We start from the raw sequence: 27,893 nt of genomic DNA, 5'->3' as shown, positions 1-27,893 counted from the left end.
TTTGACCAGCCCTAAAACTGTCTGTAGAGGTGAACTCTGCAGCAGTGGGGTGTACCTGGTCATGAATTACCCCACTGATAGAGCATTCTTAAATGTATGTTCAAGACTGTGCTCCTCGAAGCAACGGTTTGCTTAAGGCGGGTTAACGGAGGTGGTTCTAAAGTCACTTATCCAATGCAGTTTATTTTTGTACACACAAGCTAAAATAACTCTAGCTGAAAGTTAAGACCATTTTGTCTTTGTTCAATTTTCTGCCAGTAGTTTGCGCATGAGCCTGCTTCTAAGCAACAGTCGAGAAAAACATGATGGAAAATGAGTGGTGTACATCCAGAATCGGCTGCAGCTTACTTAAGGACAGCTCTGGTAGCTAAAACTAGTTAGGTATCTATCCAACTAAACAGATGCCTACCCAGAGCTGTATTTAGCGATTGTCTGTCACCGGAACCACACATAGCCCACTGCACAGGTAGCCAAACCCCGGCTAAGATCTTCCCTCCGTCCCTGTCAGGGCACGGAGCGAAGCGCACCAGAGCTCAGCCCGCCGGAGGGAAAGCCCGGCCCACCCCCGCCTCCGCGGCTGGGCGGCGGCTGGCGGCCTGCGGGGGGCACGGGCCGCACCTGGGCACGGGGGCTCGGGGAGGGGGAGGGGGAGGGGCGGAGGGCGCTGCCCGCCCGAGCACCGCCCCTCCTTGACACCGTCCCCCGGCTGACGGCCGCCGTCGCTACCTGTGCCGCGCGCCCCCCGCCGCCCCCGGCTCGCCCCGCCCCCGGCCCCTCCCCGCTGCAGGCGGCGGGGCCGGGGCGGGCCCGCGGCGCCGGTTATTTGCCCCCGCGGCGTGGTGCCCGCGCTCTCTCCCGTTCTCGCCGCAGCCCCGGCCCCCCCCCCCCGCCATGCCGAACATCGTGCTGTTCAGCGGCAGCTCCCACCACGACCTGTCCCAGCGGGTGGCGGACCGGCTGGGGCTGGAGCTGGGCAAGGTGGTCACCAAGAAGTTCAGCAACCAGGAGACCAGGTGCGCGCGGCGCAGCGGGGCGGGCAGCCGTGAGCGGTGCGCGCGGCCACCGGCGCTGCCCCCGCCGGGGCCCCCTTTCCCGGCCGCCGGCCTCGCGCGGCGTTACCTGCGCGCGCGCTCCGGCCCCACCCCCGCGGGCGGCGGGTCCCGCCGGGGCGGTGTGGCGGCGCGGCCCGCGAGTGGGCAGCCCGGGGCGGGCGCGGGGTACGGCGCGGCCAGGCGCGTCCTGCCCGGCCCCCGGCGCTCGTCCCCGGCCGCCGCCCCCCCCTCTCCCCGGAGCCGGCAGGAGGGGCCAGGCGCACCGGCGCTGCCCCGGAGCTGTCCCGCTCGCTCGGGCTGAGCCGGCCGGAGGAGGGGCGGGGGCCCGGGCCCTGGGCAGGCGGAGAGCATCCTCCTGTGGGGGGCGAGGGTGGCGGGTGCTGCAGGCGGCCTGTCTGCAGCGTGGGGTTCATCCCGCCCTTGGCGGGCGGCTGGCCGAACGGCTGAGCAGCTTTATCGCCGTAAAGATAAAACCTTTTTAGTTTTAGGTTGGGTTGATCTAGGGTTGCAGTGCATCGCGCGGTTCTGTAGTTGGGTCGGCTCTGTGTGTGAGTGGGCGTAAGAGCAGGGTGGTGATGATGGGCCAGGCACTTGAAAAGGAGCCTGGCGCGAATCGCGCTTCAGGTTTTGTTGCAGCGGGTCTTTATTCTGTATCAGCAGCCGGGGGTGTGTGGTGCAGCAATTCCAGCTCCTGTGCAGCTTCCCTCCCCAGTCCAAAGCTGTTGTCCCGCATGAGGGTAGTACGGTTGTTACGATGGCCTTGGCTGACTGCTGGAAGTGCAGGTGTGTTGCGTTCCCGGCCAGCCAAATGCAGAAAGTGACTCTGGTAACAGTGCAAAAGACCCTGTGTGACACCGTGAGGACAGCTTGCTCCCCCTGACTCCCTGAGAATATGCTTGCTGGTGCTTTTTCTACTAATATTGCCTCTCTATGAGTCTGTCATCTTCGCTTTCTGACCCACCTGTTTTATTTACTCATTTTTAATGGAGAATTTTAATTTGAGGTGACAGCCCGTGAGCTGGTAAGACTGTGCCGCTGTTTTTCTGTATAGGTGTATGAGACTTGGCTGCCAGCTGATCCTAAAACGTGGAAGTAGCTGGCTAGTCTCTGAGGTTACTGTCTGTTTGTTTTTATCCGTTCTTGTTCTGAATCTCCTAAACAAACGTGTTTTCATTGCTTCCTTTGAAAGATTAACATGGTGTATTCTAAAACTGCTCTTACAAAGCTTGTCCTTCTAGTCTGTCTACGTTTTTGCATTCTCAGTTTAATTGCTCTTGTTCTAGTTATGCTCACTGGCATTACTATAAACCCTCTTCCATTGGTGTTTATGCAACCTAATATTTGCACACTAACTCTTCTATTCATTCCTGATTAAATGAAGGTTTAAATCTTCTCTCAAGTCATTCCAGCCCCATACTCACTTTATTGCTCTTTGATCTCTTTTCTGCATGATAAAACTTAATTTGTGTATTTGGTTGCATGACTTCCTTGCTAACTTCTAATTTTTTTAATGTTTATTCCCCAGACACACTTATCTTTGGTTCTGCAGTTTGCTGTGTTTTAAGGAGAGATTAACTGATTTAGATTTCATCCAAGGTAGAAATTTATCTCTAAAGTTTGCATATTTTTGTGAGGAGGCTTAATTAAATTCTAGGCTGCATCATACAATAATCTTTAGTTTATAATTTCACCTAATTTTTCAGGTGTGCAGTATTGGCCTCTGCCATTAAACAAGTAGGTAGTGGTGACTGCAGCATGTCAGTAGTTTGGCTAATCTAGTAGTGCTAGTTTATTTTCTTAGGCAAATAGGGATGTAGTGTGGTATAGATAGGAGGAATGGCTCTAATCTAAACGTTATTTCTGGTTGCTTCTGTTGCAACACAGTGACCAGTTAGGCTTGATGTCTTTTTTTTGACCTTTTTTTTTTTTTTCATGAACTTAAAATGCCTTAACACTTCAAATGTTTGGTTTTGTTTTCTTCATCTACTGCTCCATACTTATGAGATTGTAAAATGAAGTTTGGGGAGGTGGGGGGGGGGGGGGTGTTGTGGTGGTTTGTTTTTTGGTTTTTTTTAACCCCTCAGCCAGGACAGTTGTATCCACTATGTAATGTTTTAAATGGGTAATCTTTTCAATATCCTTAGCAACTTATTTCAGGATTTGGCCTTCCTGTTTTGTAGACTGATTTTCATAAGAAAAAAATCAGCAATAGTAATAAGAGGATTCCTCAACAATGTGTTTGAAATTAAACTACCCCTACAGTTTATAAGATTTATGCTGTAGTGGTCCTTTCCTGAGGCATCTGGATTTTTAGTCTCTATAGAAAAGTTTCATGGTGTGTGCATGTACAGAAAGATAATCTAGGACAATCTTTTTTTTTCTTGTTGTGTTTTTAAATTTATAAACAAATGTATTGGCATTACAAAATACATTTGCAGTATTGCAGAATACTGGAACATGATTGTTAAAGTGCTCAGAGAACCTTAAACCTTCCCGATGGCACTCTGGCAAACTCCAGTGCAAACAGATAAGCTTGGACCCGAGGGTCAACAAACTCTTGCTTTGTCAGATCTGTTAAGTTAGCAAGCTGCAGAGAAGATTCACCTTTTGTTAAAAGCTCTGGTTTGCAGCATTCCCTTAAACATAAATGTAAGTTATGGCGAAACTAATAAATATGTGCAGCCTCAGGCTTAAATCCTTGTCAGAGTGTCATAGCTGGAAACCTTTTAGTCGAGAACTGCAGTTAGTCTGGCTTGCGGAATAGAGTGGAGGGAAGAGTCATTAAACATTTTGTGTTATTTCAACTCAAACAAGCTTTAGAGCCCAGTCCATAGCAGTTGTCAGTAGGTTTGAGGAACTAAAGCTGTGTGCCCTAAGGTTAGCTGGGGATAGGACCATGCCTGACAAGCGCTGTAGCTAAGTGGGCAGGTACATTCCCAACTCCAGGACATTTAAAATGAGAAGGGCTTTATATATATATATATATATAAAATGTATACCGAGAGGAGCATCTCTAGCAGTATCCCAGTTCCCCTCAGATTTAGCCTTTCAGCAGTCTTGCAGCTCTGTCTGTAACTCAGAAATGTAGTCTGTGCTAGAGGAAGTAAGTGAAATTGCTGGTAGACTTGGCCACTGCCCTGGTTTTTTTTTCCTTCTTCTATCTAAACTGTATGGAAATGCTTTCCTTCAGCTAACTACCAAAGTCCAGCAACTCTGAGCAGCAAGAGAGCTCCTCAGTAATGTCTGGTTATGGAAGATAACTCTGTTTAGTGTTCAGAGCTTGTGTGTCAATTAAGTGCCAGCTATGGTGTCATGGTAGGAGCTTGAGGAGTAGCACCTTCTCCCTTATCTGGCAAATGCTAGGGCTGCACTGGGGGCTCTGTCAGTTTATCTTTTTCAAACCCCACAAGCAACTGTCATCAGCAGTGTTTTGCAGGCTAGAGGAAGAGGAAAGGAATGGAAGTTCTTAAACAGGCATGGCTGTTGTAACCTCAGCATCGTGAAACTGACAGACATGCAACAGAAGCATACAGATACTGAACACTGAAGTTTTTCACAAGATTGTCTCCAAATACACTGAGATGGCATTTAGTTATAGTTGATACACAATTAAATCTCAAAGCAGGTATATTTGGTGAGTCAGCTGATTTAATAAAAAAAAAATATTGTTGACTGGACATCACTTTTTTAATAATTGTATTTTCTTACAATAAATTGTATGTTTGCTTCTCTAAAGACTATTTATTTTAATTCTGTCCTTGAAATACTTGTTATATGCAAAATGGGGAAACTGGAGTGAAAGGTGACAGTCATACACGCATCGGTCTCAGTGGAAGAAGTTAGTGCTCCTATCCATTCTTGTGAGCTTCCTGGCTTTCCAGTCAGATTCATGGGCTGAAGGCCTGCTTGCAGATCTTCTTGACAGATCTGTGAGGGAGGGAACTGGAGTCCTGCCTGGCACGTGAATTTGGCACAGCCTTATTTAGCTGCTGAAGCTGGGTTGTTTCATTAAGGGTAATGCTTTTATAACATTAAAACAAAAAACTTTTATAACATTAAAACATTAAAAACATTAAGTGTATGCTTTTATAGAGGAAAGTATGGATTGAGTACAAAGGGACACTGCATGGGAAAAGCTGTGTTGTTATGAGGGCCTTTTGTAAGTAAATAAATAAAACTGGAGTCTTGGACTAAAATTTAATCTTAGAAGATGGGGGAAAAATAGCTGATTTTTATAATGAGAATTTTTACAAGGATCACTGTGAGTCTGTATTTCACACAAAGTGGAGTAATGAAAACAATTCCATGAAGAACTGAGAAATCAGGAGCAAAGCTGGAAACTTTGATATTGGCAATATATCTCAGGGAAGTACAATTGAGCATTGGGCTGTAACACTTCCCTCCCATCTTCTCTTCAGCATCCTCCAGCTCTTCTCTGCAGTTATCTCAGATAAGGCATGACCTCACTACATCTCTTGTACCCTGGTTCCTTTGGGTTTGGCTGCTGCAGGGGCTGTGAGGTGTGTGCTACTCACCCTCACTGGAGTAGATGGTTATGGTTTTTGCAGACACCTGATTGTAGAGTAAACAAGCTCAGGTGATTAACTGGTGTTAAATCGGCTAAAAGCATAGAGATTAGGGATATAGTGGGATGTGAAGTGACTCCATACTGCCCAGACACTGAGCAAGTGATTGGCAGCTGGGGTTTTTGTGTGCCGCCTGTGACAGTGGAGGCAGCTGTGTCCTTTGCCTCCCCCCCCTCCCCCCCATGCTGTTGTGTGCAAGAAGAAACTGCAGAAACAGATTTTACTAGCTTGGCTGAACAAAATAAAAATTTCTTCTGGATTGCATGTTTTGTTTATATAGGGAATTGAAGGTGCAGTAAATGCGGCCATTTATCACGTTCTTCATTGCTCCAAATCAGAAAAGGCCCAAAAAAATCTTCAAACTTTTGGCTTGACGCTTGCAGTTTATTGACCTTTCTGTATACTTTGCAAGTTTAATCTTTAAGTAGGTGCTACATGCTTGAAATTTACAAACAAAAAACAATCCATTTGAATCACGCTCAATGATCCCACGTGTCCTTAGCTGCAGTGTTTGGTACTCAGCCTTTGAAGACTCTCTGCAGGTGTTCAGGTTTGTTAGACTTCTGTTTCCAAATTTCTGAGGGTTCATTTTGGACTACACACGGCTTAACCCAGAGCTGCTCAAGTGAAGGTGTTTTCCTCTTGCGGTGGCAGGCTGTGTGCCAGAGTGGAGTGTGAGAAAGCATTTCCTGCCTTGTGCTGCCTAGCATGCCCGTGTCCACCATTAGGATGGGGCAGTGTCAATGAAGCTCTAGTTGGGGGTTGGTCTTGGAGCTGTTACTCAAGCTGGAAGAGCCTAGAGCTGAGGGAGACTGTGGGTGCCAGGAGATATAGGATACCTATAGACCTAAAACCAACTGGCATTTTTACTGTTTGTTGTTTTGGGCTTTGCTAGTACCTGCTTTGTTATACCACATCAGGGCAGTTAAAAATATTTGCCCGGTGAGTTGGAGGTTTTGTGTTAAAAGACTACTCTGCAAAATGCGTTCCCAAAGGTAAGAGGTCAAACACACCCTCTGCTTAGTGCTGCCCGTTGGCTGGGTTTCAAAGGATTGCAAATTGAGCATGTGGACTGGTTTTGATCACCTTTGAAATATCGATTCGTTTTGCACACTGTATGAGGACTCTAGATCTTAGATTTTGGCCTCTTTGGAAATTAAAAGTGTCTGAAGTACACATCTACTTTATCAGTACCTAAATTGCTTGAGAAATCTTACTACTTGTAAGCATAGCTAGAAGTTTAATCTGCTGTAATTATTTTTAGAAGTACATAGACCCCTTTTAAGTGCATGATTTCAACAGGATACTAGTTATGGATTTACATTATTTACCGTTTAAATCTGGCTCTGCATACTTACTCCCCTGCTTGCCCACAACTGTTTTGTCGGGGGTTTTTAGTTAGTATGTACAAATTTAAAATTCCCATTGCTGTAAATTCTGTTGGGAGCATACTATAAATTTAGCTCAGAAGGAGCCGAGTCTGCTGTTACAGCTGATCTTTGAATTTTGTTTAACAGATGCTTCAACCATTGAAATTTGTTTGCAACATAAGTGGGTTTTAAGCCTTAGCCTTAATCTGTGGTAACTAGTCTTTCCAAGTTTTTACATAGTACACTGAACTCTCAAATCAGCCTTTGCAAGATGAAGGCAGATACCAACATCCAAACTTGCTTTTCATCATGTCCTGTCTTATGTGTATCTTTCCCACTAGACCCTTGTGCTTGTGGATTCCAAGCAACTGGCTCAAAGTTAATTACTTTTGTGGGCTATTAATTTCTGTAACTTTTAATTTAAAACCTAATTGTGTGGTGTCAGGGCTTTTAATGCACAGGTTATGTTGACTCTTCTTGAACGAGAAGTTTATTTAAACTGTTACCAAATAGCTGAATTTGATTCAATTGCATAAAACAAACAGAGCTTGTAATCTTGAGGTAAGAGCTTGTTCTTGTGTCCTTTCTCTGTGTCCTTGCTATGTGGAATTGTTTAAATAACCCCACTAACAGTTAATGGGTCATGATATAGATGGTCTAACTGGAATTTAGCAGTAATGTTGTTAGTAACTGCTGCAAAGTTTGACTGCTGTTAACTTAGTGTTCTCTAATAGATATTAGAGGTACAATACCTCAGATATCTGATACTGTAGTTTATAGTATCTTACTGTTTGCCTGTGTTATAGCTGAACGTGTTAAAAAAAAAAAAAGCCACAGGAAAAAACCCTGAAAAAATGCAAAAGAAACCCCAAAACAAACACACACACCCCCAAACCACTACCTGCACCCCTCCCCCCAAAGAAAAACTAACAAAAAAAAACCCCAATCCATCCCAAAAAAATCCAGCGGGGTTAGTACAGGCTACGTCTGATGAAATACTTGCAACACAATGACTAGTTATCTTTTACTGTGTGGCTCAATGAAGGTAAAATAGGCAGCTATGTGTAAACTCAACCAGCAGACACAATATTTCTCAATACCGATCTTTGAGAAGGTAGATGATGAGAGATGGGAAAAGCTGATCTGTTGCACAGCTATCTCCAGTTGATTGGGAGGAGATCTTTGTGCAATAATTACATTATGCTATTCTCTGGCATGTTTACCCAAGTGCTATGCAGGTGTTAATTTAAGCTTGATTTAGTTTAGTCTGTATGTAACTTCTGTGTCCACTAGAAATGGTATTTCTGTATACCTATGCACATACTTTCATATTTCTGTGTGCCAAATAAGTATGTCATTCTGGCCTGAAAAGCATAACCAAAAATTTTTCAAATGCATCAAGAAAGAAAGTAGTAGCATTTTTGTTTTTCAAGTTGTTTACAAGATGAAAAAGTTATTGCTAGCTTAAGTTCACTGAAAAGATAGTAATTAATGGCAATTGAAGAAGGATCGCTTCAGGTTCATTGTATTAACCAGATCTATATTTATCTCGGCGTATATTCCCTGACATTTTGAAACCTGTTATTTCTTAGCAGTATGCTTAGAAATGACTGGGTTTTCTAAAAGGAGCAAAACAACTCCAAGTGTTGTAATTCAGTGTTCTTTGTGGTTTTATAATGATCAACAGGATCACTTATTTTTGTCATTCAGCAAAGTTGGTTTTTTTTTTCTATTACTGTTACATAATGTGTCTATGAAACTTTTGGTTACTTTTTTCCCTGAGTACTAGCGACTTATTCTGCCCTTCTTTATCACTCCAATATCATTCTCCCCTGAAAATTGACAGTGTTTTCTTCTTAGGCTTTTTCTTCTTTCTTCTTCTTTGTAATGGTTCCTAGTTTGATTTCCAGAACTGGAGTCTAACCTCACAGTTCTGAGTTGAAAGAGGTGCCATAGAATTTTGCATGCGGTGGTGGTCATCTTTGGACCTTTTCCAAAGGGCTGGTATGTGACACTTGTTATTAAGCAGGTCTGTGTGCCATGTCCAGTGGTGATTATCATTTTTTAGAGTCCTTATAACAGTAACGATGGACCTGTAACAATGATTGAGGCTGTGCCCATTAGCTAGTGGGTGGATCATGGTAATCGTTTAGGTTGGAAGAGACCTTTGAGATCAAGTCCAACCATTAACACAGAACTGCTAAGTCCACTACTAAACTATGTCCCTAAGTATCATATCTATGTGTTCTTTAAACACGTACAGGGACGGTGATCCACCACCTCCCTGGGCAGCCTTTTCCAATGCTTCATCACCCTTTTGGTGAAGAAATTTTTCCTAATATTTGATCTAAACCTCTCCTGGCACAACTTTAAGCCATTTCCTCTTGTCCTATTGCTTCTTACTTGGGAGAAGAGACCTACTCCCACTTCACTATAACCTCCTTTCAGCTAGTTATAGACAGCAATAAGGTCTCCCCTGAGCCTCCTTGGGGTTAAACAACCCCAATTCGCTCCTGTTCCTCCATAATACTTGTTTCTCTAGACCTTTCACCAGCTTCATTGCTCTTCAGGACACGCTCTAGCACTTTGATGTCTGTCTTTCAGTGAGCGGCTCAAACCTGAACACAGCATTTGAGGTGCAGCTGAGGAGCTGGATTTGTGCATCCAGAAGCAATGACAGGTTTTGTTTATTCTTCTGGGAGGTGGTGCTCTGGTATTTTAACACCAGAACTGGTTTTGGTAGGGCTTCTAATTAAGCCTGACCAGTTCTTCCCCTTATGGAATATACTTAAATGTCTTACTGAATTTGTTATGTTGTCCAAAAAGGAAAACAAACTAAGAAAATACATTGATCAAAACAGTTTTCTCTTAACAGCCCTATTGATCAAAATCTTGGACAGGGAACTAAGTTTTATGACCAAAAATTTGCATCTTTGTGCCATAATGAAAGCCTCCAAAAGGTTTCCTGGATTAACACTGACATATCTGCAAATGACACTGTCCTTGACCACCTCTGGACTTCCAGAGATCCTGGTGTTTGCTAGATGTTTTGCTTTCTTTTGGCCTTAAGAAATCCTGCTAGTAGCATTCTCAGGCAAAAAAATGTATTCAATTAAGGAGAAAAGTTATGACAGGATGTTTTTATGGCTTGTGTGGGACTGCAGAGGAGTCAAGTAGGGGAGCTGAGAGCATGGACTCAACTATCTTGATGGTAATAAATCAGATGTTTGCATGTCACTAAGGTTTTAAGCAGTAAATTCCTTTCTGTGTTTTGTATCTACAGAAAGCTAATGATTGTTACACAGCACCCCGAAAGCTGGTATACGGAAGCTGTTTGGACTGTGTTTGACTAGAACAAGCTTCAGCACTGAAGGACCCATCAGAGAAATTATTCTACCCACATCTGGGCCATTTGGATGGTTTCCAGCTAGAAGCTTTTGCTTATTTGTCTTGTTTAAAGATGCAACTTTTTAAATAAGGGCCCAAGACTTTTAGCATTTAATAATTAAGACAAACATGACAAAACGTGGGTTTGAAAGGTCTGATCGCCTCATTATTTAGGAAGTCTGTATGTTTCTTATGTTTTGCATGGATTCAGGGAACAACGAAGGTTAGTCTGCCGTTCTTATGTGTACGTTTTGGAGTAACGGGTGTGAAAAGTTAGCATGGTTCAACAGTAGATTTCTGTTGCTTGGGTCTAGAATTTAAAAAGAATCCACATTGATTTGTTTTAATTTTCCTGTTTATTTGTAAGCTCTGTTTAATTTTTTAATTCTGTGATGTGAGCAGTGATCAGTACCAGAGCTTGCCTTGAAATCTGTGGAAGAATAAAATAACTGGTAGTATAAGGAACCAAAGTATGTAAGCACAGTTAGAGCAAATAAAACAACTGACAGACCCTGAGAGTTGTTGAGTCATGGTGAGCTGTTGATGAGCAGTCCTTGGCTTTTCTCTAAGATTTTAATTCAGGAAAAAAAAAAAATACTTGGACATCATGTTGTAAATTTTAACCAGTTTTCTGTTTTGGGGCTGTGGTTTGGTACTTCTCTCTTCTAAAATACAGTAGTTTCTCAAACTGGCTAACATCTCAATTATCACAGAAAAAAATTGCCTTTTTTAAGGAGGTATTTTGATGCAGGTAGTATTTAATGCTCTGAAGTTGGCTCTGTTGTTTCTGTACTTATGTAGGTTATTCTTTAAATGACCATCTCAAAGGAGATGGCAAGGAGACAGAACATACAGACTAAAGAAAAAAAGCAGTATCAAACTTAATAATAATCTGAGCTGCATCTGTGCTATAGCCTTAATTACACATTGGTTTGTGCAGACCTTGTGAAAACAGTTATCTAGGCTGAAATAAATTTTAAACCGACTTATGATGAAACAGACTTTGTATCAAGGGGACAGTTATCCAAATCGCTGTAAAAAAATCTTACTCTACATGCAGATAATCTTATGAAAGCTTGTTAAAACTTTTTTCTGTTCTTTAATAATGCTTTTCCAGTTATTCAAGGGTTTAAATGGTCTTCTCCTGCTCTTTCAGTGTAGAAATTGGTGAAAGTGTGAGAGGAGAAGATGTGTATATCATCCAGAGTGGCTGTGGAGAAATAAATGACAACTTAATGGAACTGCTCATCATGATCAATGCTTGCAAGATTGCATCATCCTCCAGAGTGACTGCCGTAATTCCGTGTTTTCCGTATGCCAGACAAGATAAGAAAGACAAGGTAGGTAAGACACGTGTAATGTCAGGAGGCTTTTTTTCACCTTGTTCACTTGAAATTTTTGGAGATGAAACATATTTTCAGAAATGTTTAAGTAATTTGAAAGATTTGCACTTTTTTCCCCATCCTTTTTTGGTAAAATGTTACATTATTTCATCTATAGGTGAAATGAAGTGAGAAAAATTATTTTTTGCTTGTTTTGGTAATTGACATACCTTCGGTTTGAAAAAGTAGGCACGTCCTGTGTGTGTGGTATATTGCAGAGTGCTCTGCTAGCAAATCTCACCTTATGGGACTGTTTTTCCTGCTTTTTCTAGCTTTACTGTTTTTACCTCTTTATATGAAGAGAGTACACCCTTTTAAACATTTTAATTGCATGGAATTGAATCCTAAATTTGAAGTGCTGTAACCATTATTTAGGTGAGGTTTATCCTATATGGTTGAACAGAGCCAAATGGAAGGAACTAATGAAATCTGCAATGCATAACAGTAATTAATATAAACATTATTTTATGCTGCAAGGCAGATTAATGAAGCTTTTGTTTCTGTAATTATTTTTATAGATGTAAACCTAAAATTTTATGGAAACTTGTAAAAACTTTTCTGATCTTAGTGCCCTTTTCCTGAATTTGATCTGCCATAACTGATGAATATACCAGTTCAGCAAAGCTGACCACAGTAACAAATTCTGTATGACGAGTTTGTTTTTTAAAAAATACAGAACATAAATTTCCTATCTCTCTATACAAAAATACCCTCTAGTATGTTGTGTGACTATTACTTTTACCTAAACTCACTTGAAAAGAACCAACAAGAATAAATGTGAATTTGGCTTTTAAGAATGAATTGCAATGGTTAACTCTTTGGAAAATTGCCCCTGTCCGATACTTTCCATAAATGGACTGCCCCTTCCCTTTCACTTTGGGCCTCAAGGAAATCCCCCCCAAAGCCCTTCTGTTGTTCTTTAGTTATATTTAAAAAAATAACAGTACTAAGAAGTAATGCAGAAACTAAAAATAATAGCGGCTATTACAAAATATGTAATGCTCAGCCTGTGATGTCTGAGAACAAAGCTTAATACAGAAAAGTTATTTTCTGGTATGCTCTTTAAGTGCAGGTTCTCTAACACCGTACTAACATTATCAAAACCCACTTGTTATACTTCCAAAAATAAAATCCAGGAGTTGGATAGTAGCTCCATATTCTTTGCCTAGCTCTCCTAGTTCTTCATTTTTGCTGTGTTTTGTATTGAATAATGCTCTACCTTGATCAGGAGAGCTGAAATACTACTTTTTATCAAAAGAGCTTGAAAGGGAAGCAATAAACGTTGTGCTGAAAAAGAAGGAAAGCATCTCACTATGGTTTGATTTCCAAATTGATATTGGAAGATTCTGCTGGACCATACTGTAAGTTCTGGGTGTGGGAAAAGGATGAGTATGTCCCAAGTTTTCCATGCATCCAGGTTATGCCTTGTCAAGGGAACCCAAAATCCATGTGGCAGACTTCAGAGACACTTAAAACCTGTAGTGTAGTGTAATCGCCCAGCATGCCACCTAGGAGCATCCTGTCTTTTAGAAATGGCATCTGAAGATGGATAGCCTAGGAAAGTGGTTTTGATTAACAGATTTTGAATGTTGTTCCAGACTATTCTCTAGAATAGTTCAGAGTTCCGCAGTTCTAGGCAAGCCATTTCTTTTTTTTTTTTTAACCTCTGTTTTGCAATTGAGAAAATGTTTGCCATCTTTGGAAATTAACCTTGGTAGTTGACCTCCATGTTGCAAAATAAGCTATAATATAGCTGTCAGCACTGGGCAGCTTATTGACAGGGAGATCTTTCCTCCCGCTGTTGGATTGCATCACATCATTTGGTCTTTGACCCGTGTTGAGTGCACAAGCTTTATATGCTGCCTGAAGTGTCAGAGAAGTGCCAGCCATTTTCTTCCTATGGTTATACACAAGTTTTCTTTTCTGTGGAGAAAGTTATTGCTGTAGTTTTCTTGACCATGAACTGAAGCAGTGTAATCTTCACTCGCTGGATGCTGTTTTCTGGTTTGAATTTAAGTTGTTAACATTAATCCATAAAGAACTAAATAGACTGAGTACTTGCTGCTTGAAATAACCCTGTATTCTTCATGCCTCTTGCAGTTATGATCACTGAGAACAATGAAAGTGCTCTTGATTTATTTATTTAAGGAAAGGGTCTTGCAGTAAAAAATCATATTCTGAACAAGGCCTGTGTAATCTACTCTGGAAATTCTAGCATTAAACCTGAACTAGCTTTAAATGTGAAACAGAGGTTAAAAAAAAAGAACTTGCTGAGAATCATAGAAAAGTTGGTAAATCAACTTAGACACAGTCAAGTACTGCCATAAACTGGAACACTTCTGATACACAAGCTGGCTAATTTAAAATTAGCTCAGGTGTATCTGTGTTTGGCCATAGTTGCATTCATGCATCCTCTAATCATGCTAACCTTCAAAGCCATGGGCAGGACACATTTATGTAGGATGCTGCAGAGATGCCTTTGAGATAAGTTCAAAGTAGAGTGACAGGTGAGTTTGGTATTCTACAGCTCATGTAACTTTGTTTTTTTGATTTGTAGAAGGGGTCCGTGGAGCGTTGGGTAGGTATCCTTATTTATTTTTTTTATCTAACGCTATGCATTTCCATTAATATGGCCTCAAAGGGTGAAACTTACTGGGTTACATTATGTATAACTGGGAACGTTTTCTGTTTCACTTCTTGATTTGTTGTTTCACCTAGGCCATGATATTAATGCTGTGGAATAATTTGCTACTAGAAGACTCCTAGCCTCTAGTTAAAAATTTATCTGGACATTCAAGATAATGGCTGTCAACTTCTGAAGCTTCAAAGCACATCTCATTTTTGAAACAATAAGTTTAGGTAATACATTAGTGAACATTCAGTATCCATACACTTCACAACTGGCTTTCTTGGAAGTGAAAGTTCCAGTTATAAATATTAAGGGTTTCTTGGAAATTTTTTCAGTATGCATGTGTTGCATTTTGAGCAAGACAATGTAATAAGATGCTTAAAGCCAACAGAGCTTTAATCTTGGTGGACAACTTTCACATTCAGCTATGCGTCCTTTGCATAGTTACTCTTGTGAGGTTGTTAATATTAGCTTTGTGGATTCCCCCCTGCCCCTGGTAATTTCAGGAATTGTGAATAAATTTGTAATGCATCACAAAGGAAGAAATCATTTATACAACTTATTATATGTAAGTGGGGAATTTGCTTAGGAACTAAAAATTCAGTGATTATTTTTTTACAATTTAGTTTCTGTACATAATGTTATGTTGCATTTTACACTAATAATTCTGAAATTAATCTCAAATTGTGTCAAAAAATGGAACAATGAATACTGTGAATTTCCTTGTGTTCTTGCCTCTCTGATCAGAAGCAAACCTTACAAACTTCAAGTTAAAGAAAATCTTGAGTTCTCATCTACCTTTGTCATCTAACTTTCTGAATAATGAGGCCAGGTTATCTGAGGTTCCTGTGAATATACTTCCTTTGATTTAAAAATCTTCAATTTGGACGGTATTGTAGCACAAATATTTTGTATGCAAGCAATCAAATCCTTTTGAACATGTGTATTTTTTTAATGCACAAGTTTGTGTAAAGGAAACTGTCGGATAGCTGCAAACTTCGTTTGTCTTAATCTCCTATTAGCCCGTTTTGAGAAACAGGTATTGGTGTCTGGCTATCTTTCCTTCCAAGACCCTCTGTCTACCAACACGTAGGCAATCTGATGTGTGCATGTCTGCTAAAACAAGTTACCTAGTGGTAAAACCTTCAAGTTTTTCCTTCTGGGAAGGCAGCCTGCAAGGCCAGCAGCTGAAAGAAGTAACAACTGGTAATGTATACATTAGTATTTGATGCAGGAAAGTATTTTGGGTGGCTTTTTCTGTGATGATGATACTCATTATACATGAGACAAGCTAAGTGGTATTCGCGTTGAACAGAAATGGGGAAAAAATAAAAGCAACATTCAGTATGCTGGATGGAATGGAAATGGCAAACCATGTTCTGGGAAGAATATAATTTGCCTTTAGCAGCTAGCCTGAACTAGTTATCTGTTTCTAACAGAAGGGGTGGTCCTGGTTTGCCATCTTCCCTTCTCTTCCATTTGAGCTGCCTCATCTGGGTGCTGTGGGTCCAGGCAAGTCCTGGTGTGCAGTGCAAGGGAAGTGGTGGGAGTGTATAGCTTGGGAAGAAGGGGTGGAACAAGGAGGGGAGTAAACAACTTGTTTCAGCATCACCTGTTAGTCCAGCTTAGCGGTAGCATCAAACCAGATCTTTGTGAAGAGCTAATAGGAGAACGTTGTGATAGTCTCCAAAGAGTAGAAACTAAATCTTTGTCTTATAAGATGTTGCCAGAGACTTGAGAATGTTTTGAAGCCTAACTTGAAAATGTCAGTTTGTACTGGTGAGGCAAGCTGAAGTGATCAGAAATCTGTATGGCATAAACCAAAAGTTTACTACAAGTAATAAAAATATCCAGAAAGCTTTGGTTGACTTGGGCCTTATGGAACTGAATTTAAATGAGGAGCAGCATAGTCCTCAGTAGCTGGAAAATTGTCTGTGCTGAAGCACTAATGTTGGCAAACTCTTACGGAAGCCATGTGCATCTGAATTGCAGAGATCTAGGGAAGTACTGGCTGTTGCAGGTATCTGCTGTGTATCTTACACAGATGCCATGGTGTTGATGTTCTGTGAAACACAAAACCAGGAGGGATGGTTTTTGAAATGAAGCATTTCTGTAATGATGGTGATTAAATTTGATCCACCCATAGGAAAGACTGCAATATTACAGTTTCCTTTCTGGAAGGATGTTGGCAACCTACATGCTAAAACAGAGAAATGCCAAGTTTCCACCTAAATTAGCAAATGTTTTGAGGAAAATACTGGCTCCTTGATATGACATAGGCAGAAAAACTTCCAGGTTAAATTTGCAGTGGTTCAGCTTGTTTTCAGTTATGCCCTTGAGCACTGGTGGAAGGAAGGTAAAGATACTCTAGTATCATGGGGTGGAGGCAGAGCTGAATGAGGCTGTTCGATAAGAGGTGTAGCAGGAGAGCATACTGTGCCAGCAAAAACCAAGTCTAACAGTGAGATGGAACCTCTGAATAGCAGTTGTGCTTTCATGCTAATGTTATTGCCAGCTATTAGCCTTATTTAAAGACTGGCAAAAACCAAACAGGAGGCTTCTTTTAGTATTTCTATTACCAAGAAAGCTGTCTAGAGCAGCATAACTTTTTTCAGAGCATAAAAGAACTCCTAACAAAACTTTGGAGTTGCTCACAAAAAAAATGAGGTATCTTTCAGGTATGATTTTTCATCTATCTTATCTTTATGTTGCTGTTTGTTCTGTATCCTTATCACTTTTTAAAAGTTCTGGACATTGGCATTAACTCTGCTAATTGGATTTTTGCTCTTTGTTCTTTCCACTTCTCTGGCTTTTTTCATCCCTTCTGTCCCTTTTGGGAATTTTAGATTCCAAATTGCATCCAACAATTAAGCCTGAATTAGCAAAAAAGAATAAATAGGCTGGGGTGGCTGGCCCCTGCAACATGGGTCTGGTACAAGCTTTACTGTGTCATGAAGGAGTGCTTGATACTGTGTTATAAAGCAGTGCTGTCAAAAGTTGGGTTCACCCAATCTTCGCTTTTGGCAATGTTTTTTAGAACAGGATAGTTGCATGAGAGTTGGATGTTAATTACAGGGTAGTGGCTTAGAGAAATGGAGTTTTTCTGACTTTCTGTAATAGAAAAGCTAGCTAAAAGTTTTCAATAGAATTGGGAATTGATATCCCAAATTTTATCTGCTTTTTAGTCTACTTCCTACAAAGCATTATTAGGCAGACTGATTTAGATATTCTGAAATGTTTTGCTGAGTTTCAAAACCCTAGTAGCAAGATCAGCCGTTGACAGGCTGCTTTGGCAATAGTTCTGAAGCTCTTCATATCTAGGTTCTAAATATTCTAAAGGAAAAATCAATAAAAGTAGCTAACTTTCTGACTGTGCTTCTAGTTGGCATCTTTTTAAAACCTAAACTTTTGTGCTTTATTCCTCAGAGTCGTGCTCCAATTTCTGCAAAACTTGTTGCCAACATGCTGTCAGTTGCAGGGGCTGACCACATCATCACCATGGACTTGCATGCCTCTCAGATCCAGGTAACTGTCAGTTCTTACTAACAGTGGCTAGGAGCTCTACTGAATTAATGTGAAAGGCTAGTATTAACTATCTGGGTTTTTCTCATTGTTGTGAAAGGCTATGTACAGAAGTGAAATTCTTAGGGTTCAGAGTCTCGCTATCTGTTTCTAATTGAATTCCCTTTTTGAAAGAGACCAGCCTTGATTTTATGGGGTGATTTTGCAGGCATTTCGAATACCTGTGCCTTGGAGTCTTCAATAGAATTTGCAAAGTCCAGAACATAAAATATACTGGTTTGGGGCATGTTCTCTTAATCTGGGCCTGGTCAGAGATTATTGTATTGCTCTAGATAGTTTTGTTGTTACAGCCAAGGGAACGATATTCTCTTAAGAGAAGTGGAGACAGAGGCTGGCTTACTCAGACACAGAGCAAACATAGTTTATCATTCTCAGGTGTACCTCCTTTCAAGATACCTTGTTTTTCTAGAAAATATCTTCTCTTCCAGTTCTGGTATTCTATTTAATCAGAATTTTCTATTATGCTGTATGACTGTCATGTAAATAAAAAGCAGTTTCATTCGTGGCTTAATAGGGATTTCTTGTTACAACTTGCACAGAAAGTAAGATTCCATTTCTGCTGCTCAAGTAATACTAACTCGAATCTTCATATTGAAACACTGAATGTCGAGCAGTTGAAATTTATCGAAGTTGAGTATTACTCACTGGATTTTTTTGAGAGCTTTTCAGAAGCATAATTTTGCTTGAGTGCCTGAAGGTGATCATCTTTTCTATCATTTGAGAACAGATGTTCTCTATTTCACTACTATTGGGTGACATGCTTAGAGACATTAGTATTTGTCTAGCTTCTGCTGCATTTCGTAGTAATATCAGAAGTCAGTGGAAAATACTATCATGTATGGTAGTCAAAGGCTCGGTTATTTCCCTTGTCTTTCTTCCAGGTAAGACATAAACATATATTCATAAAACTCTTTTTTCCCTTTCGGACTAGGGTTTCTTTGACATTCCAGTAGATAACCTGTATGCAGAACCTGCGGTGCTGCAGTGGATTAAAGAGAACATTTTGGAGTGGAGAAACTGTATCATAGTCTCACCTGATGCAGGTGGTGCAAAAAGGTACTATACAAGCCTAAAAAATCAGTTTTCCATACGGTTAGTGGTTAATGAACTAGTTTGTCTAGTTATCTTTTTCCTTTATGAATTGTGCAAGATATAGGATACATCACTGATGAATCCAACTGCGTTGTAAAAACAGAGCAACTAGTTCTTATGTTGTTCGTGCTTGAAAACATCCAGGAGCTTTCTATAGTCTAAAGAAAATCTTTTTCTCTCTCCCTGGATATGCCCTCATTAGCTGAATCCCTCTGCAGGGGGGAAGAGATTTTTTTCCTGCTGCTTGCTTCTTTAGTCCAGTTGCTGCATCTCTTCCTGCTTCACTCTGGAATTGCCTAAGTTTCCCTTCTCTGTCAAATCATATGGCCTGTCCCCACTGTACCTGCTGGCACTTAGGTAAGAGCTTGTTTGAGTTGTTTCTTTTTTCATTACGTTATTGCATTCCAGCTGTAAACCTATTGACCCCAAGTTGTGCGCTGTGGATACCAGAAAAAGAGAGTAAAGTTTTGGTTTGAGTGGCAAAAGGTAAAAATAGAGAAGTTAATTCATTGGAGTGCTTCTTCATTCACAGCATGCATTATTCATTTAGCAGACTGTCCTTTGTATGGTATCTGTTGAGTATAAACTAATGCAAAAGCTCAGAAGCATGCTGGCTGGTGAGGTATTAAACCATGCCATTAAGGCAAAATGCTTATTTTCAAGTTTTATTGGTTGTGGTGCTGCTACAGAATGAATGGGAGCCAAGGCAAATGATATAAGAATCATGTGAGCCTGTAATAATTTAAATGTTTGAAATGTAGTAGGGGGGGAAAATGTGAAAGACCGTCACAGTTTGATTTTAATTGAAGTCCTTGGGTCTGTTGTGAGTGTTCATGTTGTAATAATTAGTAAGGAAATAAGACTGATTAGAACTCCATAGCTGTTTTCTTTTAGGTTAACCAAGGTAAAGATGTGAAGAATATAAACTAGGGAAAGCATTCTAAAACTCGGATGACTGTCAGTTAAACTTCTTTGTTCCTATCTGGATACTGTTGTTTCCACAGTTGTTTGTTTGTGGTTTTGTTTTTGTTTTGTTTGTTAAACAAAATACAGCCTTTGCTAAGAATTCAAATAAGACAGCATTTTTTCCCCTACAAAATATTTGTACATTAAGTTGCTTGTAAGAGAGGTGGGTGGAGGTGGGGGTGTTTGAGGACCACTGTCACTCTATTTAACATAGATGGAGTCTATCTTTGGTAACTTTCTGTTGTAATGCAATCGAGCAGTTACTGGTGAAGTAGGGGATAATGTTGCTTTCAGTATAATCACAGCTTCTCTTTCATGTCCAGTAATGTAAAGAAAATGGTTTAGCTTTTCCATTTAAAACATGTAGACCTTAAAAATAATTATTGGGTTAATGAAAAGTGAATAGAATATGAAGAAAGCTTGTCTTAAATTTTAAATCCCTAAACATCAAAGAAATAAAAGAAAAAAGCTCATTTAAAATACCTGAATTCTTTTTTGTTTTTTTGACCATTTGTTTGGTGTTTTTACCCAGCTTATTAAATTTCATTACTGAAACAAGATATGCAGATTCCATAGTTATCTTAATGCCTTGGATGTATTGAGATTTGATATGAAATTGCACTGTCTTAAAAAATGCCCAAACATTTGAGGTTTTTGTTTGTCACCCAGTTGTTGAAATACAGTAACTAACAATTCCTTCATATTTAAGTGGTAGAGAAACAAAACTGTATTCCCTGTTAACTGTGCATGTTAATAACCTTGTTAACGACATTCTAAATGTAGTCTAAAAAAACAGACTACAAGGCTGTGGCACCACAGAAAAAGCACGGTATTGTTTATTCCTGTGTCTATACCTACCAGCTCTGGCATATTAAATAACCTGAGAAAAGCAATTGGAAGACTGTAACAAATTAAATTTGTTATTGGAGGTTTGTCTGGCCACCAGTGGTCACCCTGAATAGTTTTAAAAGATCTTTGTCAAGCAGATGTATGCTAAGAGAGTTACTGATGAAGTAAGCTACTTGCTTACTAGTCAAGTGCTGCTAAAAGAATTAGTCACTATTAACTTGCTTGTTGGGTTTCTCTTTGGTTTTATTTCATGTTTCTACAATGGTATTTTCAGTTAGGATGTTAAAGTACGCGCTGCTGTGGGCTTAGAACTGAGGCTACTCTACTTTATCTAGTGTGACTAGGTATTTCGGCAGTTTAATAAAAGCTTGTGAATAAACAAAATATTTTCAAAGCTAGGCACTTAATGACAGAAAACCCAAGTCAATTCAATATAAAAACCAAAGCAAAACAAAACACGATTTCTGGAGTATGTCTTTCTGGTTGTATTTATTAGCAGTGAATTAAGATTGCTGCTAACCTGTCTTACTAGTTGCAGAAGTTTGTGCTGCAGTAGTTTGACAGCAGGAAACTTAAAAATTGTGTTTTATGACAAATGCAGATGTATGGCTCTGTTCTTTCTTTGAAAACCCTAAATGTGTATTTGTTCCTGTAACTTAGGGTTACTTCAATTGCTGACAGACTGAATGTGGAATTTGCTCTCATTCATAAAGAAAGAAAGAAGGCAAATGAAGTGGACAGAATGGTCTTGGTTGGTGATGTGAAAGACAGAGTGGCAATTCTTGTTGATGATATGGCTGACACATGTGGCACAATATGTCATGCAGCAGACAAGTAAGTAGTATTATGAACTGGCCCCCTGTCTTGATGTACGGTAACCTTCAGACAGCTGGTGAAAGCAGTTGCTGTGTCCTGTATGCTTATAACCCAGCCTGACCTCTGTAGCATGAATTGTCTCTGATCCTTGTGTCTATAGGTCACAGTATTGTGATCAAGCTGTGTCCTTCTTTAGAACATGGAATTGGGAAAATATTTACAGAAATACATTATCTGTGTTTAGAAAGAGGACAGAATAAATACGAAGTCATAGAACTTGGAAAGGACTTGGGCCATCTAGCACACTTTTCAATTCCAAGGCAGAAAAGACAGAAAATCATTCTCTTGAACTTCATCATGGAGCCTTTCCACTTTCCTTAGGCAATCTTTCACAAAGCTTTACTTGATTTAATATTGGAAAGTATTGTCTCCCCAGTGTTTAATGCATGTTTAATGTTAATCTTTAATGCGAGTCTTCCTTATAAAAACTACTTGTACTTTTCATCCTGGGAGGTGAGAATAAATTTTCCTGACTTGTGTCTGGAAGTTAGTTGAGTGTTCTCATTCCCCTCTAGACTAAGTAACTTCAGTTTGTTCAGTCTTTCCACATAGTTTCTAGACTTCTGCTCTGTTATCAATACCCTCTTTCCAGTTAGCCCACTTGTTGGAGCACAGCATGTGAATGTAGGCCCACTAGCTTCACTGAAGCTCTAGCAGTGCTAAGTAGAAAGGATTATGTTATGGTTTTCCAGCTGGCTTTATGGTGGTATGGTGGTGGTATAGTTTTTCCTGGCTTTCAGGGTGGTGGTATAGTTTTTCCACAGAAGTTGGCATTTTTGACTGCACTGAACTTTGGTAATGTCTGTAGCCTTTAAAAAAAAAAGTTCTAGATTCCTGAAATGATTCATTCTTCCTATTGTTGGCGATATATATGGCAGCAACTCTAGCTTCAAAATAGTTTTGAAAAAAATGGAGGAATGGGCTGAAATTCATTAAGAAAGTGTGAGGTATTACAGGTGAACAATGCTAGACTAAAGTGCTCCTGCCCTTCCATGCATATCCAAATCTGTGCTACCAATTTTGGTTTAGGAGGTCGACTGCAATCTAAACTTGCCCACAGTCCTCAGGTTTTAAATCTGCTGTTCAAAGATCCTGTATTTTGATATTGTTTATAGCAAAGCCCACCCCCGTATGATTGTAAATAGTGCACATTGGAAGTGGGAAGGAACTGCTGAGGAGAAAGACACGGAAATGTGTTAAATTGATGTTGCTGAACATTTACTGTAGCATTGCTACTCTTGGATGTAATCTTTTCTAAAGCTGGTATGTGTCAGCTGAGAGCATCTTGAATTTACGTTCCTGTCCAACATATTTGTAGACACTGTTGAGGGTATGAAATACTCTTGCATCCAAGATGGGTCCATATAGTACTTCCTGCCTGACTCTATTTGAGTCATAGAATCGTTTAGGATGGAAAGGACCTCTGAGATCATTGTCTGTTAACCTAGCACTGCCAAGTACACCACTAAACTATGTCCCTAAGTACCACATCTACACATCTTTCAAACACCTCCAGAGAAGGTGAATCAACCACTTCCCTGGGCAACCTATTCCAATGCTTGACAAACTTTTCGGTGAAGAAATTTTCCCTAACATCCAATGTAAGCCTCCCCTGGTGCAACTTGAGGCCATTTCCTCTTGTCCTATAGCTTCTTACCTGGGGGAGGAGACCAACATGACCTCACTACAACCTCCTTTCAAGTAGCTGTAGAGAGCGAGAATGTCTCGCCCAAGCCTCCGTTTCTCCAGACTAAGCAACCTCAGTTCTATCAGCTGTTCCTCATAAGATTTGTCTTACAGACCCTTCACCAGCTTTATTGCCCTTTTCTCGACAAATTCCAGCATCTCAATGTCTTTCTTGTAGTTAAGGGGCCCCAAACTGAACATGGTATTTTAGGTGTGGCTTCACCAGTCCTGAGAACAGGGGGACAGTCACTTCCCTAGTCTTGCTCTCTGGACTATTTCTGATGCAAGCCAGGATGCTGTTGGCTGCCTTGGCCACCTGGGCACGCTGTTGGTTGGTGTTGACCAACACTGCCGGGTCCTTTTCTGCTGGGCACCTTTCCAGCTGCTCTTCCCCAAGCCTGTAGTGCTGTGTGGGGTTGTTGTGACCCAAGTGCAGGACCTGGCATTTAACAGTGTTGGAACTTCTTACAATTGGCCCATCGGTCCAGCCTGTCTAGATCCCTCTGCAGAGCCTTCCTACCCTCAAGCAGGTCAACACTAGTGCCCAACTTGGTGTTGTCTGGAAATCTGCTGAGGGTGTGCTCTCCCCTCAACAGATCATTGATGAAGATATTTAAAAGAACTGGCCCCAGTGCTGATTCCTGGGGAACACCACTTATGACAGGCCACCAACTGGATTTAACTCCATTTGCCACCACTCTTCGGGCTCAGCTCTCCAGCCAGCTTTTTACTGTGCAAAGAGTACACCTGTCCAAGCTGTAAGCAGCCAGTTTCTCCAGGAGTGTGCTGTGGGAAATGGTGTCAAAGCAACAGGGTAAAGCTTAAGTGCCAGATACTACTGTTGGTGGTTTGAAGTCCCCTGAGTCTACAGTCTTTAGTTGCAGGCTTGCTGTTTGCATCTAGATAAAAAGGATGTGAAAAACTTGTGGTAGAGGGATTCATATAGTCTTGTGATTCTTTTTACTTTGATGGAAATCTGATGGAATTTTGCAAAGAGATGTTGTACAGTTGTTTGCTATCTGCATGCTAATCTGCATCAGACCCCAAATCATGTTTCTAGGCTGTGCCCTTTGTAGATCAAACCCACAAATTGCCTACCCAGTGATTTTTTGAAATATTTTTTTTTAATACTCCTGTGCATAGAGGAAGTTAATTCATGTCAAAAAGGGGCCTTTCTTTCCTGATAAGAAAGAAGCACTTTATTTATCTACAGGAAATTTCTAGAGAGCATGTTCTAAAACAATCAGAAACCTTCAATGTACCTGCAGTGTTTGCTAAGACAGATGTTTTTGTGTGAGTGAGGCTGCCTTGTATCATGCTCTTGGCTTGAAGTAGTGCTTTTCATTAATGTCAAATCTAGGTGAGATGTACTTCGTGCTTAATTAGGCTTGCTCACCCAATTACTTTAGACCTCTTTTTGTCGTAGCAGCCTAGACGTATGTAAGTAGATGAACCAAGAAATGTATTTTCAGATCCAGCAGATCACCTTGCTTAAGTATGAACTTAAGTACACACCCTCGGTATGCACCCTGTTGTAGTACATCCTCCTTGTAGGTGGCAGTTACTAAATGTAATGCTGAGACTGACCAGAAAACTTCGGATTCTGGTGAGTCATTCAAAATGAGATGATGCTTCTGTTTTGTTTCTCTTCCTATCTTAATGTGTTTGTACTATGATCTGATAAAGTATCACTATTCAGGGCCTTCGTTTGTAAGACTTAGAAAGGAGCTAGGACATAGCTGAGCATACAGAGGCAGAGAGGCCAGTCAAAACTAAATTAAGAGGTTGACTCATTCACAAGGTGTTCTAGTTCTGTGATTTATACTTTTTTTTTTCCTACTGTGGTGCATCATTTCACTACATGCTTGGATCAGCAGCATGTCTTCCCACAAGCTTGCAGTAAAGCTAGGCTTTTAATCATTAATATTTCTTGTTCCTCAAACTCTTTTCAAGTGGAATTGTTTGAATTCCAAATTAAAATAACGGTACACAAAATGAAAGCACAGTATTTGTGAATACTGCCATCCAACCTACTTCATTTTTGCCTGATTAAGATAGAAAACTTGTGCTGGAATTCAGTTGTGTTGTGCTGATACGGTCAAAAGTGCAGCATTTTATATTGGTATCATTCCTACTTATGGCAGCTTTTTTATTTAATTGGCATTCATCTGGGGTTTTTTTTTTTTGTGAGAGACTTACTCGTATAACCTGGAAAAGTTAAAAATTCTCTGAATTAGTTTGTAGATACTTACATTTTTCCTGTAGCTTCCAGGAGAAATTTGTGTGTAACATGTATTTTAGAGAGCTCTGTATGTGGTTTCATCTATAGTAGTGTATGTAAACATGTATCACAGCTTATTTTTCCTCTGTTCTACAGGTTAGTATCTGCTGGAGCTACTAAAGTTTATGCCATTCTTACTCATGGCATCTTTTCTGGTCCTGCTATTTCTCGGATTAATAATGCATCATTTGAGGCGGTTGTGGTAACTAATACAATCCCCCAGGAAGAGAAAATGAAACACTGCCCAAAAATTCAGGTACAGTGGTGGTTTTGTCATCTGCTCAAACTCTGGAATTGCATCTTGCTGTTCACTGATGCTAGAATTTGTGCCTTGAGAAGAAAACAATATTCTGAAATGTAGTTTGCAGAACATCTTGCTTAAAGCATGCTAAAGAGCTGTTTTAAGGGGATTCTGGTAGTAGAGTATTGCAAAATATTGGGTATTTACAACAGATTGAGTATGCTTGACTGTGAAAGAGTGGCAAATGTAAAATTGGCTGGGTTTTTTTATCAATATTAATCATACAATATTTGTATGTAGAAACTTCAGTTATGTTATTGTGGATGCCACAGAAATCTTAGATGGTGTGCTTTTCTTAAATAACTAATGAAAATGCTCAAAATAACAATTACAAGTTTCTTTTTAAAAACCAAACTGAAAATGCAAAGCTGACGTGTCAGTAGCTTTTAAATGAGATTGTTCTGCGAAGTCCTGTGTCCATTATGGAGTTTTTCGTTAGTACAGAATGAAGGAAAGCATAAAAGATTGGGTTTTTTAATGCAATATTGAGTTTTTTAAAAGCTTAAAATGTTTTTGGCATTTATTGAAACAAGGCAAGCACTTAAGTTATACTTCCCTTAAACTGTATTTGTGTCAAGTGGACACTGCCATCTGATGGCTAGAATAGTGGTTTTTGACAACATGCCCTCTGCCAGAAGTCTTCAGCAATATGTCTGTGCAGCAATTCTATTCAATGCTTTCTTACTCAATCTTTTAGTTTTATGTTGCATTAATGCAGTTGTTAAGTACCTATGCTTTAATATTATTTTACTTCCTAGAAGAGGTACAAGCACAACTGTAAATTGAATAAATATTCATATGTTTATGCAATGCCAAGAAAAATAAATATAAACTTTCTTCTTGAATTTTATTTCAGTTTATTGACATTTCCATGATCCTGGCTGAGGCAATTCGAAGAACACACAATGGTGAATCTGTGTCTTACCTGTTCAGCCATGTCCCCTTGTAACTGCAGGAGATTGCATTGCATCTTTGCAAAGATCCCTTCAGCTAGCACTGTTTTTAACAATGCATCTCAACCACAAGAAATTAGTATCTTTGTACAATTCCAGAGCTTTTATGTTTAATTATTATATTTGTCTTGTAATTACCATTTGTTGTTTGTAAGTGGGCAATAAATCTCAGTCTTGCAGAAACTTTGTGAATTCCCCTGAGAGTCTGGAAGTCTTGTGTTGCCTAATTTCTTTTATGTGCCCATCCTCACTTTCTGCTAAACTTCTGCTTCAGATCTGTTCTATACAGAACTGCAAACTGTGCATAGAGCTTCATGAGTTGTATGTTAGATCATATTCTTTGTTAAACTAAATGCTGCAAGCTTCAGTATCTTGTACCTGCTAATCTCTCAGGCAAGCAGATGCTGGGTTTTGTGTTATGTTTAACTACAATGAATAATATTTTATAAGTCCTAACAGAATGTAAACTTCATGTTAATTTTAAGGAACTGTTGACATATCCATAGTACTGAGTTTCATACACTTCACATTCTTTTTTCCACATGATATGTGGCTGCTATTTTCTTTTGTAAAGCTCTCATTACATTAAATCACTTGCTCAACATCTATTCTGTGCAGTTACTGTCTTCAGTTGTAAGATTAATGTTTCAGTATTCCTGGGATAATTAATTTTGTGTTTCAATAATAAGGACCAATTAATAATGAGCAGTTTGGTTTAAATTTCAGTTCTTCCCCATAACTTTTTGACATTCCATGATTGTGATCGTATGAATTATTTTGTTGCAGATTTCCTGTTAGTATTGTAAAGCTTCACTACGCAAAGTCCAAACAGCAAGTTTAAACACCCTTATACAAGCTGGTCTCTACCTACATTTACTTGATTAAAAAGTCTTTGAAAATA

General features: G+C 40.0%; 1 protein-coding gene across 3 annotated transcripts; it reads left to right on the top strand.

Annotated features, from left to right (window-relative positions):
• The first annotated feature begins 841 nt into the window (after window positions 1–841).
• Window positions 842–27,893, top strand: PRPS2 (phosphoribosyl pyrophosphate synthetase 2). Of its 3 annotated transcripts, XM_055701378.1 has the most exons (9): window positions 2,093–2,138; window positions 9,613–9,688; window positions 11,552–11,735; window positions 14,335–14,355; window positions 17,833–17,931; window positions 18,920–19,044; window positions 21,556–21,729; window positions 25,835–25,994; window positions 26,896–27,893. In XM_055701378.1, exons 1-9 carry the CDS (start codon window positions 2,108–2,110, stop codon window positions 26,986–26,988), a joined length of 963 nt encoding a protein of 320 aa, XP_055557353.1. In that variant the 5' UTR covers window positions 2,093–2,107; the 3' UTR covers window positions 26,989–27,893. The 3 variants fall into 3 exon arrangements, with proteins under 3 accessions (XP_055557352.1, XP_055557354.1, XP_055557353.1); XM_055701377.1 differs by lacking the exons at window positions 2,093–2,138; window positions 9,613–9,688 and adding an exon at window positions 842–1,013; XM_055701379.1 differs by lacking the exons at window positions 2,093–2,138; window positions 9,613–9,688; window positions 14,335–14,355 and adding an exon at window positions 842–1,013.

Source organism: Falco cherrug, chromosome 2 (genome assembly GCF_023634085.1).
Source record: "Falco cherrug isolate bFalChe1 chromosome 2, bFalChe1.pri, whole genome shotgun sequence".
NCBI classification, from domain to species: Eukaryota; Metazoa; Chordata; class Aves; order Falconiformes; family Falconidae; genus Falco; species Falco cherrug.
The sequence above is the reverse complement of the archived record's forward strand: the minus strand, read 5'-3'. Positions and strand labels throughout refer to the sequence as shown.

Excerpts from the sequence above, each read along its gene's own strand:
- PRPS2 (XM_055701377.1), top strand. The coding sequence starts at position 892 with ATGCCGAACATCGTGCTGTTCAGCGGCAGCTCCCACCACGACCTGTCC. Across the intron at positions 11,736-14,334 it reads GACAAGATAAGAAAGACAAG|AAGGGGTCCGTGGAGCGTTG; the intron begins GTAGGTAAGACA and ends TTTGATTTGTAG. Across the intron at positions 14,356-17,832 it reads AGGGGTCCGTGGAGCGTTGG|AGTCGTGCTCCAATTTCTGC; the intron begins GTAGGTATCCTT and ends TTTATTCCTCAG.